This window comes from Hetaerina americana, unplaced genomic scaffold, assembly GCF_022747635.1.
Source record: "Hetaerina americana unplaced genomic scaffold, ioHetAmer1.1.p SCAF_3, whole genome shotgun sequence".
NCBI classification, from domain to species: domain Eukaryota; kingdom Metazoa; phylum Arthropoda; class Insecta; order Odonata; family Calopterygidae; genus Hetaerina; species Hetaerina americana.
This window is the reverse complement of record NW_027286874.1, coordinates 57,845,803-57,867,512: the sequence shown is the minus strand read 5'-3', so window position 1 is coordinate 57,867,512 and position 21,710 is coordinate 57,845,803. Positions and strand designations below refer to the sequence as shown.

The window sequence follows — 21,710 nt, the reverse complement described above, 5'->3', positions numbered from 1 at the left end:
GTCTTTGGGTGTATCCATTATATTTTTTAATGTGTTTGTTGTGAAACGCTGTTTTAATTTTGTTGGAGGGGAGAATTTGTTGAATCCTGAGTGAAACGTGGCCAAGAAATGGAATTCTTCGCCATCGGTGCTCGTCAAGTTTAGATGTGTGGTATAGAGCTTTCTGGGCTGTTTTTGTTTGTTTTCTGCTATACATGTTGTCAATCATTATTTCGCTGAGCCCATTGTTCACTGCAGTTTGTTTTATAATACGGAGTTCCCATTTTTTGTCCTATGGTGACATTGGGATATTGCATACCCTGTGTAACATGGCATGAAAGGCTGCACGTTTTTGCGAATGGTGATGCTTGGGTGTGGAGTGGATAATTTTTTCGGAGTAACACTTTTTTCTGTACATGGAAAGGTCGAACCTTTGACTGATTATTTTCACAATCAAATCCAGGAAATTAAAGGCACCGTCTGATTCCAACTCACTTGTGATGACCTAGGATTAAAGAACAATGATCAAGCTTCACAAAGAAAGACAACATCTCTATTCGCCAAACTATTCTTGGAAAAGAATCACAAAAGTAACTTCACACTGAAAATTCTTCGCACAGAAAAGAAAGGATGCAGGTTGAATGCTTTGGAGGAGTTGGAAATTTGTCAATTCGGACACATTTGAGGTGGTCAACGAAACAATATACCTCTCCCGTTCCCTCTAAATTTCCTAAAAGACTTCAAAATATTATCCCACCAACCCCACCCCCACCAAGGCAGTGATGACCATCGACCGTCCCTTAATAAGGGTTTGTGTTTCTTTTTCTAACCTCATCATGAAGGAATTCCACAAAATTAAACCTGAAACTGTTATGTTCCACATATACATTGAATAACAGAGGTGATAATGGACAACTCTCCCTTACTCCTCTTCCAAATCATTTATTCTAGTATTTCTTGATATTTTGCAAAGAAGGTTCCTTGCTACTTCCGGCAATTTCCGTCGCGTAGGTTGGATTTCTGGACAACTGTTTCGCTCTCAGTCCTGGAAGTCTTCACGTCTAAGTATTATCTCTTCGACCTGAAGCAGCCTTTAGGACTAGGGGAAAACTATAATGATTGTGTAAAAAAACTGTAACTGAATAATAGGGAATACAAATTTCATTCGCGGAGGAGGCTTTGCAGCAGCTGAATTTGCCCTAGTTTAGATGGACAGTGGGAAAACACTGCAAGAGATCCGCGGGTGTAAAGACATCTTGTTCAATAGGCAGTTCCTTTTCACATGCATATATGACGCTGTAAGTTAAATAGAGCAAATATCCTGCATAAATGTACGTCAACTCAATTAATGTCCCTTAAAAATACCTGAAAATGTTTTTTCAACATCCCTGATTTTAGGTTACCCCCATAACTATAACTTCTCTTATCTCACTTCAAGTCTGCGAGCAAGCATATAAAAAATTGAGATTCATTATGAGGGTAAAAAAGAAACTTCACACTTCCACAATAAAGTCCTTTATTGTGGAAGTGTAAAGTTTCTTTTTTGCCCTCATAATGAAGGAATTCCAAAAAGTTAAACCAGAAACTGTTATGGGATTTATTAGTCGCATTGTAAACAGAAATGACTCTAAGGTCAAGGAACGTTGTTTCCACGCTCTTGTAAGGCCTCATTCAGAATATGCATGCAGTGTATGGGATCTCAGTGATAAAGGCCCCATTCGGGAAATTGAGAAGGTTCAACGCCGGTCAGCCCGTTTCTTTAATAACTCTTACTATAAAACGAAAAGCGTCACTGAAATGCTTATGGAGTTGGGGCGGGAATCGTTAGAAGAAAGACGAGTCAATGCTAGGTTGAACTTGCTAAATAAACTCAGATCCGCATGTTTCAGCAACGAAGTCTCGCAAATTATTCGCACTCCAATATACATTGGTCGTTTGGATCATGTACATAAAATTCGGGAAATAGATGCCAGAACTTGCAAAATCAAGGACTCTTTCCCACGGACAATACAGTACAGCAAATGTAGGGTTGTATTTAGCAAAAATATCACTTGCCACCCTCAGAGCCAAAAGAAAAATTAGTTCTACTCAATTGCATGCACTTTCACTGACCTCGGGTGTTTTGTTATCAAAACCCTTCCCGCATGATCGCATTAGGGTGCCATTAAATAATGTACTGCTCTTAACAGTATTGCTTGCTCTACTTTGTCTGTTTTCAAGTGTCCACTTCAATCCCTCGTCTCTCTCTGTGGGGGGGCCTTTCCGCTACATGCAGCGTTGGGTCATATTCCTTGGGGTAGGAGACCGTTGCATGTTACATGCCCATGTGGTAGTGGAATTTCGCTTCTTACTTCTCAAATTCTAGCTTTCACGTCATTAGATAAATTTTTTACTGCATCCTAAGGTGCAATTATTTGTCAGTTCATAATATGTGTAAGTTGAAAGGATTTTTGCATGAATGTATACGCCACTGTGGGTATAGGTTTGCATGGATGTGTTGATTTTGCATGTGGTTTTGTTCCCTTTTACAGGTAGTGACCTAACACCCCCGTCACACGCCCTTGCGGCGGTTTGCGGGGCATTATGTACATGTAAACCTACACTTCGCAACTGGGTGCAAACTTTTCCTTTGTAACTGTCTCCGTAGAGTCTCCGTAGAAACAACACATAGAAAATAGACCTCACGAACAATTCTCCCTTAAACTTCACAGCATTTAAGAAGTGTAACTAGAAGTTTATTTAAAATAAAGAACGAAAGAGACTTACTGGGGAATGACAATGAAAAATTTGGTGTGTTTGTATAAATATTCTACACAACACTACACATATCTAATATCACAAAACTGATTTTATTACAATTGTAAATAAAATTCATAACGCGGAATGACAGACACGCTAAATAAATTGGCATAAGTATTCTGTACGCGATCCAGATACTTTTCATCATTATAACTTAAAACACGCTTAAACTTAGTTCTAGAAGGATTCTCATCCAAAAGTTCATATTAAAATCCCAGAATATTTAGCCGTTAAGAAAGCGAATATGAAATGGAGCAACTTCTTTCTAATCATGCTCACGACAACAGTAGAGATTCTGCCCCCAAAACTAAAGCCATCCAACTCTTGATAAAGATTCAGCAATATCGTGCCCCGATACTCGCCGATCGATGTGCCACAGCTCAAGGACTACGATAATAAGTGTTCGTGGGCCGACTAAGCGGACTTCCTCCCATCACTTACTATTTTATTCATACCATACGTACGCCATTTCAATCTCTCTCGTCCATCCCTATCTCGAGCCCTCCATCCCTGCATTGTCGTGTTTTTGCGGTTAGCTTTCGTACTCGACGAGACGTAAACTTTAGTCCCCATGTCATTTTCCTTGACGTCCCTCCGCAAGCGGAATTGTTTCGCATTTTTCCCTCAGTTTCATAGTTTGCCTAAGGCAACCCTTGGATGCAACATTTTCCACGCTTATTTCATAAATTTCACTCGATGCTGGCTTAATTTTTCGCATCATAGGCAATGCATAAAATACGTACGATACGGTTATCAATTCATTTCAAACGGAATAGAAAGCACTGATGCGGACATAGGGAGCTGATTTTTCGAAAGTATTTTTTTTATTAAATACTATTCCCCGAAATTGTTTTTAAATTCCGTTTCCGACCGTTCTAACTTCATAGACAAGAGTACTATATTAGTTCAGGCTGAAAAGATACACCTTTCTGATCGGAAGAAATAAAGGTTGCATATAAAGAATAAATTACAATTGCCTCGATTTATGCAATATTATCATAAGTTAAAAAATTTAATAGACTGAGTAGTTTAAAATGCGAAGTCAGAACTGCAATCTACAATCAAGTATTCGCAGACAAAAAGGGAAAAGTCATGCAGAAGCACCCTTCATGCAAGATTGGAATTATCCGCGAGTTGTCGGGTTTATTATTTTTAGCGAAAAAAATTTCGAAAGCATCTCTATTTTACTTGTCAGAGGAAGCATTTTCTATTCTGTGATTTCGAATATATATTCATTGAGAGGAAATTTAACGGGCGCCTGGCTGACTACTGCGAAAGTTCATTTTCCTGCTGTCTGACCACATGTCCGTCAAGTTCAATTTACTTTATATGTCGCTTCCGCTCCCACTCGAATGCCCAACTCCTTTTTGATTCCCATATCCGACAATCACTAAATATCCTAGAAACATATCTCCATTCAATAAAACGTTTCCAATGAAAATTACATTTTATTTTTTTATTTCGTCCAATCGCTGAAACCGTGCTTAGGGCGGCAATTTCATGAAAGAGAAATAGGTGGTTAATAATCCAAAAATGGACATGAATAATATCGCTGAAAAGTAATGTTAAATTTCTTGTTTCCTTTTTGATACATAATACCAAACAGTGGATGTTATCTAATGCATTGGATTCCATAAGTGATTGAGTTCGAGTATAAAACAGTTTACACGTTTCATTGGTGTACATTTAGACATCAAAATAGGCGTGGGGTGCTTCTGGACAGCCTCCGCCCTACTTAATCTTTGTGATTTTAAATGCGCATATTGCACCTTGGGAAGCATCAGACGCCAGAAGAAAAGGAATTGGCCCTCAGCTTTGAAATGTGCGAATGTCAAAATCCGTACGACTTTGTTAAAGTGAGCTATACTCAAAGTAACCTTCGAGTCTGTCAGTGTAAATTTTCCTATTTAACGTGCTCTACAACTGGGCGAAAAATCAAAATATATCATACATTCACGATACAAATTATTTTTATCTGTATATATTATGTTGTATGTTTCTGTACTTGTGCTGATTATTGTGAAAATATGTACTAATTGTACTCAAAGTGCCTAAATTCAAATGTTCTGTGTATTCTGTGAATGGTTAAGTGTGTAATTCCGAGTGTATTAGCATGTATGTTTTGGATACTTGAGAGTTCATGTAAATAACTGTTTAAAAATCTCACATTGAGTAACTTTGGCGATTGAAGACAAAAGGGGAATTTACGCGTGAGCAGGTATCCCCTCAATCAACATATAGCAGTGTTGTATAACTATGTATGTTGCTACTGGAATAAACTATTGATCTACGGGGAGGAGACTCGCCGTAGTATTTAAAAAATAAAAAAAAACCTTCGAGTTGAGAAGTTGTGCATAATATCGGTACACCCCATAAGTGCCCATTTGGTTAAAATGGCTTTCTTCAAGAGAATAAGGAAACGGATATAATTTCAAATTCAAAGGAGACGAGTGCAGGAGAGTTGAAATTGACAGGAATGATAGAAGATGTGAAGCACCCACCATGGACTTAAAGAAAATTATGGAATAGGTCCTCGCACAAAAAATGGCAATTCTTTGGGAAATTGTTGACACGACAAGCATCAAATATGCAAAATCCACAAAATATGTCAACTTTCAGTCATGTATTTTATTTCGTTACTTACTCAATGCTCGAGAAAATTCAAATCTAAAAGACGAAAACAGTACAACCAATTGCTTTTTGTTAACCGTGCGACGAAAGGTTGATGGTACAAATCAAAATGGCGAAAAATTCGCAATCTTATGCTTTACTTCCTGTTATACGGGCTTTTTTTAACATTTTAATAATTATCTCTAGCTACCATTGTTGTTTGCTGATTTTATCTCTTTTTATCAGGAGGTTAAAAAAGGTTGAAGGACTTTACTCATTCACAGCTCGGAAACAGATGCGAACAGACTTGATGAGAGCAGACACTATCAGAAACGGCCCGCATTTTCGAAATAAGCTTTATACCTTAATTTCAGGTTTTGTCATTCAATAAAATCGATTAGCATTGCTTCTACACATCGATGGTTAGTGCTGTATTACAGGTGCAGGAATATAATAGAAAAATGTAGCAATAAAAACATGGAGTCGGAGTAGGGAGATTTATTAGCACTTCAAGCTCTTAAAAATGAAAATCTCTTCGACTCCGATAACACAAATCTTGCTCATGATTTTCAATCAAGATAATGGCCAGGGATTTCCACAAAATATTTTTGAAACTTCTGAGCATGCATAGTAGTCTTCAGTTATTATTTAAAAACTTATAGAACACAAAGATGAACCAATCAATACAGAATCTGGGGAATGCAATGGCCTTCTTCGATATGTGTTGCAACTGTGCTCCATGACGGTATACGCCTTTTAATATAATGCCGTACACGAAACACAGCATCTTGTTTAACTGGAATATTTTGTAAGTATTTATTATTGCCATGGACACAAGTGGGAGATACTCGCTTAAGGTTTATTAGCAGTTTGCAAACATTTCACCAAATCCTCCATTTAACAAACTAACCATTGGAACGGTTCAAATGGAGAATATGAATCCTAATGCAGTGAAAGTCATATCAGGTGCTTCCCAAGAAAAGTTACTGCTATAAGACAACTTGTGAATGACACCCACACATCTCCTTGAGGGACTAGCAAAAAATGAACTCTAACTTCACCAGTCAATCAAATTTTTGGGATAATTATTGGGCTGGTAATTATTAAGCGGATATTTGAAGGTTCATACATATGGGAACTAAGCATCAAATATCAGTTTGGATAAACGGAAACTTAGCTTTAAAATATTCGAGTGAAGAGAGGCCTCCATGAATCAGAGTGATTACTCCAAGTTATGTCTCCTCTGATGGTGACAAGTATTTGATTTTACACCAAAGTAACAAAAATCTTTTGAATCCCTCCATGCTTTTTAAGTCTGTTCATATGATCTTCCCTTTCTTTAAACAGAATATATGCTTACCATTATCCCAACAGCGATATGGCATTATTTGAAAAAACTATGCGTGTTTTCAGAGCCTCGCGGCTCGCAGGGGACATATTTAGTGAAAATAAGTAAACCGAAAGTCACTGAGGCCTATCAAAATGTTTGCAGTCATAATAGGGAATAGGCTTGTCATTTCAGCTTTTAATCTAATCTACAGGGGATTAGGAAGGGCGTTAGCTATAAGCGACGTTTGAAAGTTGGAGCGGCAGTTTTTGCAGAGTATCATTAGGTGGATATCAAGCTTGTTGAAAGTAAACCAATTTGACGTGGTTGAAGTGCAGTGAATGAAGGGGAGATAATAAAGAGATGGTGATCGCGAGCCACAACCATTACTTGGAGTCAGGATTTAGCTCCACACCTTTTAGCGGAGATAAACGGTACTTTATATTGTCATCCCCCAAATCTTTAGATCTAGGGACGACAGGGATGAATGCTTGTGTCGCTTAACATGAAAGATGGATCGAAGAAGATGACAAATTGTTTTAGGAAAATATCCACTCAGGCGACTCTTGCAAGATAAAAACATCGACAAGAGGAATCACATTTCATTCTCCCTACATAGAAAAATTTCCCAAATAGTAAGAACCCATATTTCGAAGCCCCAGTAACAATAAAAGAAAGTTGAAAATAAATTAAATTATCTCGTTCTTTAAGTGCACGAATGCGGATTTCAAAATAAACTGGAACATTTTGACTTTTCAGGTTTAGTAATGACTTCCAAGACACAAAAAAGAGGCATTAGGTAAACATCGAAATAATCCAGCAAATTATTACACACACATGACATTGTAGCTTAGAATAATAATGAAGATGTATGGGAATTAATTTTATTGTACTCAAGGGACATGCACCACTTTTCATTCCCATCGAAGATGTCATACATAAAATTAGGGCAATGGTAATGGTACTTCGTAATTTCCCGGCAGTTCGTATCTAAAATATTCATACGCAGTGTACAAGAAAAATCAAGAAAATTCTGAAATACATCAATAGAATGAACACTGCAGATCACATTAACTTGGTCTTAAGTCGCACTTATAAGGATAATCCTACACCCGTCGTTTTTCCTTGGCCATTCACATCACTTATAGTCCAAAAAATAAGGGAATAGCTACCTCGGACCATTCGCGCGGATCTGTATGATATGATCCTGAGTTTTCACGGGGAATTTTTAGCGGCCATAATAAATTCCTACCTAGATTAACATTGGCTTCATCAAAATCTTGTATAGATAAAAAAACTGTCTATCTGTCACTTGGCTAAAAACTGTCACTTGGCTATCGATGCCGACAAATGGGAGTGGTCTGTAACGAGCGAAAATTTTGGAGGGAAATGTAAAACCAACTGCTCCAACTTAGACATGTCCTGGCAAAGGAAAGAAAAATATAAAACTCGTCAATTTCGAAGTTAAAGGAAATATCCAAACGAATTTAAGAGCATTCAGCCGCGCTGACGTATCAAAGATATATCTTCAGCACTCACCCATTTCCGCAAAGAACACACCTACGCAAATTCGAAGATACGACCCCGTCCGAATTAAAAAGTAACAGAATGTTTCCCTACGCACTCGCATCGATGACCAAAACAAAAAAGAGAGGAAAGCACAGGCCTTCCGATGTAGGTATGACTGAGAACGTCACGATTTTGAAATCTACGGAATTGGAACCAAAGGGTTTTTAAAAAATGAGCAAAGCCCCAGAGGCTCAAAGGTTCAAGCTCAAACTTATTTTATTTTGACAGACCTTAAATTATGTTTTGAAAGCTATAAGAGAGGTTCTTTTTCCATGTTATTCACAATTATCTATCCACCAGATTTCTTCCGATAATGCCAATGTTATTCATACAAGACTATGTAGTAGAATGCAGAAATATTACGCCTTAATTTTTTTTAAACTAGCCCCCCTGTGGGACGTTCATGTTTTCCCCGCTTATCTTTCCGCAATAAATGCAATTTTTCTCTACTTCACAGGTTTTCTTATTACACGTAAGTGGTGAGTGTGGTCACCAAGAAGACAACCATTCTCATTGTTGAATAGAGGGGGCACACTTACAAGGTTTTAACATTCAGGGAAAGTTTGATACTTCATTGACTTATTGAGACATTTTCTAAATCGACCTGGACATCCAACAATCGAGGATAAGAAGTCCATAGCCTTCCCGGTTTTTCTGGAAAAAACTTGTTTCCCTTACATTATATAGAAAACCATTTCTTTTACTGGCATAAATAAATAAGCAGCAATAGGGTCTCACAGGTTTATACGCATGAAAGCAGCCTCCGAGCCGAATTACGCCGTTGAGAGCGAACGAAGCAAAACTACGCAGTTGCGAACAAAATAGTCCATTCTTGGAGTTTATTGCAATACTTCCGCACGTTGCCTAGAGAAAATAATGCTGGAAGGAGAACCTTTTGAATAGTAAAAGGCGCAGAATACGAAGAACGGTGAAATTAAATTCCCGCTTTTTCGGCTGATCGATGAAGATACCCATCATGTGTCCCCAGTAATGAACATTTGAAACTCATAAATTAGAGTTTCTGAAAAAAAATGTCAAAAATGTTAAATGGCTCCCGGCAGTTAACTCCCGGTGAGGATCGAAGCGAATGTGAGTGCGTAGTGAGATTTCCTAATCACCCCAATGACGTACACCTTGCGAGTCACTTTTCTATCCTAAAGGGCCAAAATGGGGAAGATACTTTTTTAACTTATTTCCAACCAAGAAACGCGTAACGAGAATACTCAGAATACAGCGGTGAGCCACGCAAGGTAACCAATATTCCTATTGACCCAAAAATAGGGAAACCCATGGGATTATCAATACCCTATTCTAGAGTTTTCCCTTCTTTTCACTTTTGCCCTTCCCATAGTTTTGCTTTCTTTTGCGAAATATTCAAATGCTCTGCCAATTTGGAATACACGAAGTTCCACGTGGAGATAGCAAACATGACGTTTAGGATTCCCTAAAACAGAAAGAAAACAGAAGAACTAGAATTCTGAGCCTTTAACTACATATTTAACGACGGGACAGGGGCCAACACAAGTGAACGAAACGATAAGTGTCGCCGATTTTAGAAGGGAGAGTTCAGGTAGTTGAGAATAGATAAAGGTGTTTCAGAAAAAAAAATTAAAGGAATATTTTTATAGTGGCAAAACTCAGATTTACTGTGAATGTATAATGAAAAAGGGATCCTATATTTTAAAGCAGTGGGCAGAATAGTGAGAATCGTCGTGCGAAGAAAAAAAAACATCCAGAGAAGTAGAAGTCGTTAATCCTGGCACCCTTGATTGGTTTAAAGTTGCTCGTGCAAAAAATATTTGAGTTAGTGGAACGATGGTGCTCGAGGGCCCATACAGCTAGCAAAAAAATTTGAAATTAACATTTTCGTGCTTGCAATGGCTGGCTGGAGCGATTTCGAAAGAAGCATGTCATTGACTTCAGAGGACTTCATTGCGCCGAAGCTGGTGATGTTAACAACGATCTTTACTGTGATTGGAAGCCAAGAATTTCATCCATTAAAAAATAGCGCCAAATCCGACATATATTTAACATGAACGGAGGTGGATTATGTTATAGTACTCTTCCATCTCTGTCATTTCCCTCTAACAATGTAAGGGGGTAGCACTTAAAAAGAACAATAAAAGCGTGCTTCTGCATACATGGAGATTGAAAACCAATGAAACCATTTATCATTGGGAAATCATTATTCAAACATTTCAACATGAAAAAACAATATGGACCGTGGTATGCCAATAACAAAGCATGGATGACTCTAACCATTTTCGAAGACTAGTTAATACTTTTTGACAGATGAAAAGGCAGTCAAAATTTAAAAAAAATATCCTTTTGGATAATGCTGGACAATACCCTATGACACCTTCAACAATTAAAGTTGAGAAATGCCTCGTTGCGGTTTTTTCAGCCAAACACCACATCAAAATTGCAACCACTTGACCAGGGGATCATCCAGGCATTTAATATGAAATGCCGCAAAATAATAATGTGACATTTAATTGCTATAATAGACAGAGTGGCAAGTGCAACTGAGCTTGTGAAGGGATTAACTGCTAGCAATGCTGTTACCTGGATAATTTTCTGGTGGAGAGAAGTCGAACACTGAACGGTAACTGTTTCTTGGCGTGTGGTTTTTCCATCAATGAGGCAGATGTTAGCATCAATTAGGAAAATACCATCATAGTAAAATTGAAGGGAAGATCGAAGGAAGTAAGATTGAAGGAAGACGAGAAAGGCCAAGAGAAAAATACATTGGACAAATTAAGGGTGTAAAACAGAGGAGTTATCAGGGGGGAGGGTATTAACAATAAATGTTTGCAAATTTTTACATCATTAATTAATACGCACACACACACAGAGTGAATTAATACAAGATGTAATAAAAAGAAGAAATAAGCTGAGGCTCACATAATATCAAAGAAATTCACAAATGTGTCACTTTGATCCAGAGTATTTTTAAGAGGTTTACAAATCAATCTAATCACAGCAGTCTGGGTGAATATCTATTGCTTGAAGGTACAATGCTAAAAGTTCCACTTTAGTACGAGTCTCGTACATGTCAATCCTAAAATATCCTTCGCGTGAACATTTGCATGGTCACCATGATTAACTCTGTGTCGATGTTCATAATTTCTAATGGGAATTCCATTGCCACTTCCTATGACTTAAGCATCAAAATATTCATAAATCACAAAGGTGCACCAACTTTTGGTGGGCTTTTGCAATCAAGATTTCAAGGATAATTATTTAACATAATATAAATGAAAAACAAGCAGATATTAATAAACTAATTGCACTATAAATACTCCTTTAACTATTTTTGCAAATATAAATTTTGAAAAAAGATGGTGATGTGGGATGTTAAATCCAAAGGTATGTTGATATGGGATTATAAATACTAAAAGTCTTACCGCGCATGAAATCCTTAAATTCTGGGCTTGGAGACAGATCCTTCCCTTTGCCACCTGTAGTTTCCCAAAAACTTTCAGTAAGCAGAAAATCACATAGCTTGGATTCAACTGGGGATGTCCAGAGGTAACGCTTGAATTGGAAAGTCCTTCTGTTTAGTAATCAAACTCTCTACCCACTACACTGCTACACCTCCTTTATTATGAAATTACACCCACATTATGAAATTAAAATAGGCAGACGTTTCTAGAAATACACAAATATAATTTGAAAACTTTCATTATTTTACAACACACGAGTCTACCCTTTAAAGGTTTAGGCAAGTAAATTGATAACTCAAGATGACGATTTAACAATTAACAATTTATTTATGGTTACAATGCAGCAATTATCATGTATTTGTATAACTTAATTTCTCTGGCAAGTATGTCACAATATTACAGGTCAGTCAGTCTTTAAGTTCATTTTTTAAACAGAGGAGAACACCTTTCCAATTTAAAAGAATTATATTTCCATTAGATGCAATTCTATACATTATACCAAAAACTGAAAATGTATTTTAATTTATGCATAAATGCTCCATAAGTGTTGTTGACTAATCCAAAATATATGCTAATTTTAAAAATTACATATGATTATGATACCGACAAAATATGTTGTAATGAAGTTGATTACCTCTTTTCAAATATTTTTATTACCAACTACAACTGAAGTATATCTACTCTTTTAGCACCAACATTAGCTACAAGTACAAAAAACCTGCTGTTTTAAGGTGACCAGTAAAATATTATGGCATTTTGCACTTCATTAACAATTTTTCTAGCATCATGAAAATAATGTTAAAATTGAGTACTATAATTCATCTACTCATCCACTAGTTTTTCCTGAGTTTAAATCAAAATAAATCGCTCATATATTATACTGTTTGTATATATATATTTTATACTGTATACCTACTCTAAATGGGGTGAAAAGGATCAAAACTTCACAAAATGCTTATACAAGTTGTATATAATAAACATTCACTAAGTTATTTGTAATAAATATGAGCAAAAATTGAATTTTCATTGTTCCATGCTATAGCCTACTGGTAGAAAAGTATTTCATAAATTCTTAGTTTATTTTTATAGTTTGGAACAAGAGATCTAAGCTATGCATCTGCATATACTTTTAAATTACGAATATTTATATATGGTTTTATTTGTCCAAAAAATATGAATTGTAGAATTATGGGTTTTTATTTTGCTTCAGTTTATCACTATTTGAAATTTATAAATTTTTAGGACATTTCCGTGAAAATTACTCACTTTTATAATAAAATATCTGAAATTTACAATCTGACTTAAGGAAATGGATACGTAAAATGAACAAGGACAAATGTAAATAGAGAATTTTGAATTTTTCTCATGATTATTCAACAATTATATTGATCAATATTTATCATTTCCTGATGAAGGTAATTATCAATATTAACATACATGAAGCTGCAAAAACTCTACGAAATTATCAGTATTATCAAAACCTAAATATATTGACAGTAAATACATAACAAATATTGAGCCTGAAACTAAACACACAAAAAAATTAATGCACTTAACAGTTACCCAGAGAGCACGTTCATTTCTCATTTTGAGCAATTTCCTGGTTTTATTTTTACTGTATCATGTATTTACAGTGTATAATTGCGAGAACTATTAGAGCAACTGAGAGACCGATTGCACTACTTCTGATTACAGAGTCATACATTTGGGTGATACCTTCCATCAGATTTACAGCTAAATTTTTTCTTTAATCAGTAGGTAACAAACTTCTTCCTTGGGTGTTTTAAAACCTGATGTTTAAATAATGTATGGGGCATATATTCATCGTCATCAAGATGTATACCAAATTATTGCTTCACGAAAAGTGAAATTGTTCTCCTTGAGTCTGGTAACAAGGAATTCAAAATGAAAAAAAAGATGTGCGTATTTGGGATTACCTTAACATGTGTGGCTAAACAATTATATATTAGGAAACTTTAAAAATATATTTTATTTACCTCTGACAGCATAATATGTATTGCAGGAGTGTGCCAAGCAGGGTTTTTCCTGTAGTAAAATGAATCTCTACTAAAATATGAAATGATTTGGTACCAATTCAGTCAAGTGTCTCATTTTTAAAGCTCAGTCTTAAGTAGCGTGATTTAGAGTAAGCACACCAAAATGAGTTTCAAGTAAAAGTTATGCTATTTGAAAGGATTTAATTATGAATTCATGGAGTGAATATTGGTGGGATAAAATTTTTCAATGCTAAAATTGACAGTTTCCATTAACTATTGTACTCCCAAAACCAAAATTTAAATTTGAAAATCACAGGCAATTCATTAGTGATGGAAACGTAAGGTTTTTAGTATCATCGCTCATTTTCTAGATTCCTATTCCCAAGTTATTCTTGATGGCTATATTATCATTGTAGTTGACCATGATTATAGCTTTGGATTTTGACAAGTGATGGCCTACTTCAAACATGAACTGACCTCACAACCAAAAGGAAAATCGATTCCACAGGGGATTTCCTATTGAAATATCAACATCTAGACTTCTTTAAAAAATTCAGCCCTTTTCTCAATTTTATCCCAAATTTTCCAACATAATTTTAAGGTACAGATTCTCCAAAACATAGAGATACATTAAGAGGATACTAAATTATAACCACTAATGCAAGAGTCCACAGTGAAAACTACTCAGTCTAAAGATGTTCATAAAACCTTGAACACAATTCTAAATTATCCACTAGCACTCACACATCACAATGTTGGCTCAACTGAAGTTAGAGAGATTCCAAGAAACTGTGGGAGATGCTGCAACAGTAACTTTCAACTGAGTCATCTGCTAATGACTTTTAAACTCTGGAATTGTTGCATTGAAGTCAATGGGAGTGGAGATAGCTTGATACATAATTGTAGATGTAACACCATGCCATCAGTAACTGTCAATTCTATCAGAAAATTTCATTTTTTCTCCTCAATTTTTCATGCCTATGCAAATAATTACTGGAGGTACCTTTACCACAGCCAAAATACAATAATATTTAAAGGTTGGTATGAATCATACAAAAACTCACCTGACCTTGAATATAATAGTTAGCAAATAATTATTTCAAATTATTTATATCTCTCATTCCATGATGAGTATTAAGGCCTGCACTATTTTTAAAATTCCTAATTTGTAAAGGAGATACTATACATGGGGCCATTCCATGCATATTGACAAATAACAGCTAGCAAATGTAAACAAACGACATACAGGTGGTGAAATTCAGTCATCCACAAAGTTGGTATTGTACATATTTCAGTGTGGCATGAACACATTTGGACACTTGGAATATTGTCTAGAGATACATTTGGCGTAAGATTTAAACAAATGTTTTACTACCTGACCGTTTCTCTCTATGATAGGCAATATTTAATGAAAAGTGTTAATGTAGTTATGGCAATCATTTAATTGGCATTAATCAAACAATCCCCTATTATTTTAATCTGCATGGAGGTGACCTGTGCATTGAATTCATTCTGCAGCAAAGGTGAAAGTCATGCAATACTTGAAAGTATAATCTTGGGGAATGAAATGCTGCCAGATAGAAATCATTATTAATCCTCTTTGAAATGATTATTTACAGCTGTGGATCATACACTTCAATCTCAACTGATATCAAGAGGAAATATATGAACAAATTCATTCAATGCACCATTTTCATGATTTTTAATTCGAAATTGTTGCATTTTAATGTGCATTAGGACTCCATTGAAATTAATGTCATGGCATATCCTGCTATTCCTTTGAACATTCTTCCAAGTTTTCTAAACTATAACATGGAAATCCTAATTTCAGTAATATATTCTTGGAACACTGATGAACTTGAATGGATTTGAAAGAATTTCAACAGACCACGTTCATAAATTAATGCTAGCAAAGCTTTGCACACCCCTAACAATGTGCCATAGAGGTAATAAAAAGGTCATCGAATTCAAGAATCATGTAACATACTACAATGAATATCATTTAATAACACTGATGTAGTAGAGAGATTTAAAATATATATTAGATCCTAATCACCCCATTTTATGGTGCATGTCTACTTATTTTTTGCTTAAGAATTAGCAGATATAACAATTTTTAACATAAAGTTATATTTAAATTAATTCTACCATGAAAAAATGGAGATATAATAAAACAATTTCATGTTAAGTACCATCCACAAATATACCTGAATTACCAAAAAACTTTCAAGTATATTATTAACAAATCACTTCAATAATGACTTTTAATGAAAGTCTTGGTTTGGCAAGAGGCATGACTCTATTATTCGGCAAAATATTGCGAATTTAATTCGTGACTAGGTTAAAAGAAATGGGTCCGGAACAGAAATATTTGAATCCAGCCCTTTCACGATTTTGACAATGGCATTATTTCAATATATCTACAAGCAGTGGTCAACTTCAACAGATGTGTGTACTAGAGATAATTTTACCATAAGATGCATGCATAAAGCATCTCCATAAAATATATAACTGCCAAGACTACTCCTATTTAGGATCAAACACAATTACCAAGAGAATTTATTTCCCATACCTAAGCATAAAAACTAAGATATTTAAATCTTACACATTCTGAATTTCATGCCATTTTAAATGACAACTTATATGAGAATAACAACCAAAAGACTTAGAAAGAGACATTATGGACTATAATAGCATAAAATTCTTATAACCCACTACAAAAACAAAGGAATTTTACACAATCAAGAAGAAAAAATCTTAAGAGGATAAGCTCAAAAATAATAACAATAGATATCTGCATGTAATATAAATACTGAGTAGGAATACAGCACCCTTTCAATTTTAATTCATAACAAACTGAGATAATGCTGATATTTATAACAATGAAATTCAATGAATATCATAATATAATCCATATTTACACCAACTGGTTTGACTCACAAAATCCACTGAATTCCTATACACTACACAAGAAAATTTTAAAAATCCTGAAAACTTTCTTTATGTATATGTTTACTTTCAGTAAGAATATCACGTATTTGAGCATGGCATTAAAACATAATCAAGAATAATATTGCTAGGAGGTCTTACTAACTCCACATTAAGGCAACTCTGAAGCAGTCTCTAGGACTATTGCATAACAAAATTCTGGATTAAAAAATAGCATAATGCTTATCATTTATAAGTAAAACGCTATTACAAATAGGCAAGCGTTCTTGTGTCATTAAATTAGGAATTGGTACTTGTCTTCACATTTTATAATGGTATACTGTATGTACTTTTCTTTCCATTCTATACCATTGAATCACAGTTTCACAATTGTACTATATTTTTAATTAGCAAATTTATGAGTGATAAAATTATGAGTTTACCAATTAAATATGAAAAGGTTAAACCATATATTACTTTTTGAATTGGTCTTGTTTACCTGCAAGTAGCTTAGGCACTTGAAAGAGTATAATGATTCAATCTCCTCATAAAAAATTTTGATTAAGTATTTTTCATGAAACCAGTTTCACATTTTATGTGAAATTATTTGCATCACTGTGTCAGTAGCCACTTTCTTCATAAATGGATGAAAATGTATATTAAACATTCACTTCTCCATGGCACGAGGAGCATGAAAATAACAATGACATATAACCATTCTTCAACAAGCATGTAATAATAGTAATCACTAAAAAAATGTTAAAAATTATTCTACATTAGGTCACTTTTAGACCTCTCGACAATCATTTGGTAAGTACTTAGGTATATTTCCACAGGTGCAGACACTCCTAACCTACAGTCTCATTTAAATATTTATACCATTCATTCCTTTGCATCACAAGGTACAGTTTCCTCTTAAACCAATTTTTCTTTTATTCCTGCTCATATGAAGCACAAACAACATCTCCGCTGACATTGATTAATGACTGCCCCTGAGAAAAAAAGTTAAAATTAGGCATTAACAACACTGGTATAAAAGTATTCAACAAAAGATTGAGTAAGGTCTGTGAAAGGAAGCAATTATTATAAAACTTAAAAAATCTTGAAAAGACACCATAGCTATTCTAACAGAGTATTTTCAAGTACAAAAATGCTTCAAGGCATCAAAAATGATTCCATCAGCATAAAATGGATTCAAAGTCTTAGCAAGTTGACTTATTCAATTGCTCATGATAAAAACTCCACTTTCATACATTCTAATACATAGCTAGTTATTATTCTCAAATGTGGCAAATAATATTCAACAGAAGATGCATGATATCAGGAGTGAGCCAGTGAAATTTGGCCATCCAAAGAATTTGACATATTCTTATATCATCAAGATGATTCATCTGACAATCTGATCAGCACTATATTGCATGAATATTTATTATCCTAAACTTTTTTTGATTTAGCCAAACCTCAATTGAAACTGCGTTGTTCTTAGTAGTAGCATTAGAGGAGGCAACTGATAGCTGCCATTTTCACAGCTGGGGATAGTTGAATCATTTCAGTAGAGTTAGGGATTTTTGGGGAGAGAAAGAGGAGTAGAAACTCTGCAACGGCATTAGCCTACTATTCATGAATGATGCCAAGGGGTCCACAATTTAACATCCCATCAAACAGATGGCATACTGCACTCAAAGTCCTCTCCAAATATCACTCAGATAATTATTAGGATACCAGAAACTTTGTTTTAAGATAAGAAAAGAGTTTGGGATGTGAATAAAACTACAAGGAATCATACTTAAAGATCATGACACCTTTGATGTGTCAATTAATAATATCCAGTCTGAATCTTGATTCACTTTAATATGTCTTTGCGGCTATATCAAAAGAAACATAAGTTTTGGTGTCGGGATGAATTTATAATACTTTACAAAATAGTATTGAGAAATTCTTGCTTAACAATTTCACATCAAACTGTACTGCCTGGCTCAGTATTTCCATGATATAAAAATGCTACTTTTTTAAATACGAGGTATATGACTAGTAGAAATGAACCTAGGGATATGGAGAGAACTTATCACAGTTATCCTGTAAATGCTAAAAATTCACCCCCGTTGTTTTTAATTATTATTACTACTATTAATCAACAATAATTAATTATCATTATTATCTTGAAACTAATTTCAACAAATGGCACGGAGTGAAAGAAAATGTTTTCCTATTGTCAACTTTCAATTAACTTGATTTGTCATCCATAGAGACAGAACTTCCCTCTTTTAGGACGCTTCTGTGACACCAGATATGCCATAAGTCATAATCAATGCCATTTGCCAACAGTCATTCCAGGTGCTATTATGAAATAACCACCAATGCCATTTTTGAATACAGTTCAAAGAATAGCATTGGGGACTTATGAGTTACAGAATAACCCAGCTGGTATTGGTTGAAGGTCCTTAGGCCAATAGCTCAACACTCCACCAATTGGACTGCCAAGCCAAAATAATTTTATTCTTCATGATTTTACAATGCTCGTGGTTCAATGTTATGCCATCCATTCTTTTGACTCTCAAATAAATAACTGAAATGATGCCAATGGACTACCATGACTGATACTGCAAATACTATATTACCCAAGTATCTCCGTGGCATAAATATGCTGGATACTGTACTATATGATGAAAGCTCTTTAAGACTTTAATAATGCTTATAGGCTTCAGAAATAACAGATGAAGGTATTTTTGGCCATGATACTACCCTACATGAAATAATGTATTTTGACAATCAACAAAACAATTTTTCCCACAAAAATGTTATCTTCTGGCATAGAAATCCGGCAGAAACAATTTTCTTCATTTTCACATGGTTTCATGAGGAGATATACAGGAGATATACCTGTGTACATATCAAGAAATTGCTTAGGTCCATGTGCAATAAACCCTATACAGCCCACTGCAGACCTCTCTTTCAAAGCCTTGGCATCTTAACAGTCCCTAGTGTTTTTATTTATAATTCGATAATTTTTGTAAAAAAGAACATGCATCTATTCCCATCAAATAATGGCACACACGCTTATGGGACAAGGAAAAGAAATCATCTGTGTGTAATGACTGCTAGCATGACAATGATGTCCAAGGGACTTCATTCTCTGTGCATCAAAATATTCAACAGGCTTCCCATTAGTTTAAAAAATGAGAAATCACTCTCTATTTTTAAAAATAAAATATTTATGTACTTAAATGAAAAATGTTTTTACAGTGTGAACGACTACTTCAATTCTGGGTAATTCTGAATTTTATATTGTGTGATTCTTAACTATGTGTGTAGGTGTAATTTTATTTTAATTTTTCTTTTCTCTGGCTAGTAATCCAGTTACTATACTTCTTGACGTACCCTATACGATTACATAATTGTATGATATTCTGTACCATACTATGTACTTGTCAATTGGGGAAATAAAATTATTATTATTATTATTATTATCTGACACTCCAACTTTTACAACTGATATATCCTAGTCTATGCAGCAATTATCACTAACTGATAATAAAATTATGCAAGAATTAAGGCTTTGTATTAATTAAAGGCTGACAAGAATACGGCGCAAGCAATCCAATAGTTTTTCATCATAGATAGAGAGTGATTTGAGAGAAATTCTAAACAAAAAGTGACGCATTGTTCCATATGAAAACAGAGAAGTGTTGATTGCTGGTCTCACAAATCCTCACCGCAGAATAACTTAAAGAGCCAACCTTCATCGACTGAAAAATACAGAAAAGTGCCTAGGCTGCTTTTTTACGCATTTAAGAACCTACAAAAGAATTCAAAGATACACGTAGAAGCTTATTTCATTCACCTTTTTTTAAAATGCAATAAAACCCATTTTATGAAACAGAATATTTTTATTATTTTGTTAATGTAGGTACATTTTTAAGTTTTGTTGCACACAGTTTTGAAAATCAAATCAGGTAGATGACGCCTCCCATTGTCCATAAACTGAGTAAGTCGATTTATGGCACTTGGCATGACCCTTGCTAGCATAACAGTAGGTATGTTGTCGTTCAGGTCTTGTAGGGTCCTTGAACGATCGACATAAATGTGGGATTTCAAAAAATTGCAAGGGGCCAAATCGGGGGAGCGGGCTGGTCACTCCAAATCACCCCTAATTAAGATGAGGTGCTCCGGGAAGTGTTCCCGAAATACAGCTATCGATGCCCTTGAAATGTGAGCACCGTTGCTCAGTGAAGTTGGAATCAAAGTTCCCCTAAGTCCAGTTCATCAAGTCGTAGAAAAAAAAATTCCTACAAGATGTTTACATACTGGTCTGAATGCATTGTCACTGTGACCTCATTTTACTCAAAAAAAAAACCAGGGACTAACAATACCAACTGAGGAAATTGCACCCCACACTGTGACTTTAGGTGAATGCAAAGGCATTTGATGCAATTCTCAGGGATTGGTGTCAGCCCAGTAGTGCATGTTCTGTTTGTTAACATATCCACTCACGAAAATGGGCTTCATCACTGAAAAACACAATTGCGTCCTCAGGAACGTTTTCGAGGAGAGCCTAACATGCTTTCCTCCGAGAATCGAAATCACGTTCAGAGAGTTCCTCCACAATCGCCATCTTGTAAGGACGGTAATGAAGATCTTCGTGAAGAGTTCGCCACACTGAACGATCAGAAAGTCCAAGGAGTGACGCAATTTTGCGCGCGAACGCCGTAGGGATTGCAAGATGGCAGCTCTCGCTGCCTCAATGTTCTTAGGTGATCTGATGGGCCGAGGGACTCCAGTTCTTCGTCTTGCCGCACTCGCGATATGCCAGAACGTAGTGACTCATTTGATTGATTTCCGGTCCTGGACAGGGCCCAACATTGCAGCGATTTCGGAAGGCCCGCTGGGTTTCAATTACAGAAAATCCGTTCGAAAAGTAGGCCTCGACGGCAAACGCACGCTACACACTGGTCCAACGCATGGTGGCGACTGGTCGGGGTGGGGGAAAAACTTTAGAACCCTGGCTGTCGAATGAAACCACTCTTACCTAGCTACGACCTCTGCATCCTGATTGGC

The 21,710-nt window shown here is 35.4% G+C and overlaps 1 protein-coding gene across 1 annotated transcript in view; it reads right to left on the bottom strand.

Annotated features, from left to right (window-relative positions):
• Nucleotides 1–12,031: 12,031 nt before the first annotated feature.
• LOC139691022 (uncharacterized) overlaps nucleotides 12,032–21,710 on the bottom strand; it is a 72,276-nt gene continuing 62,597 nt past the window's right edge. The window contains exon 23 of the mRNA XM_071588739.1: nucleotides 12,032–17,647. Coding sequence (XP_071444840.1) covers nucleotides 17,588–17,647 — 60 coding nt within the window. The 3' untranslated portion in view covers nucleotides 12,032–17,587. The remainder of the gene's footprint in view (nucleotides 17,648–21,710) is intronic.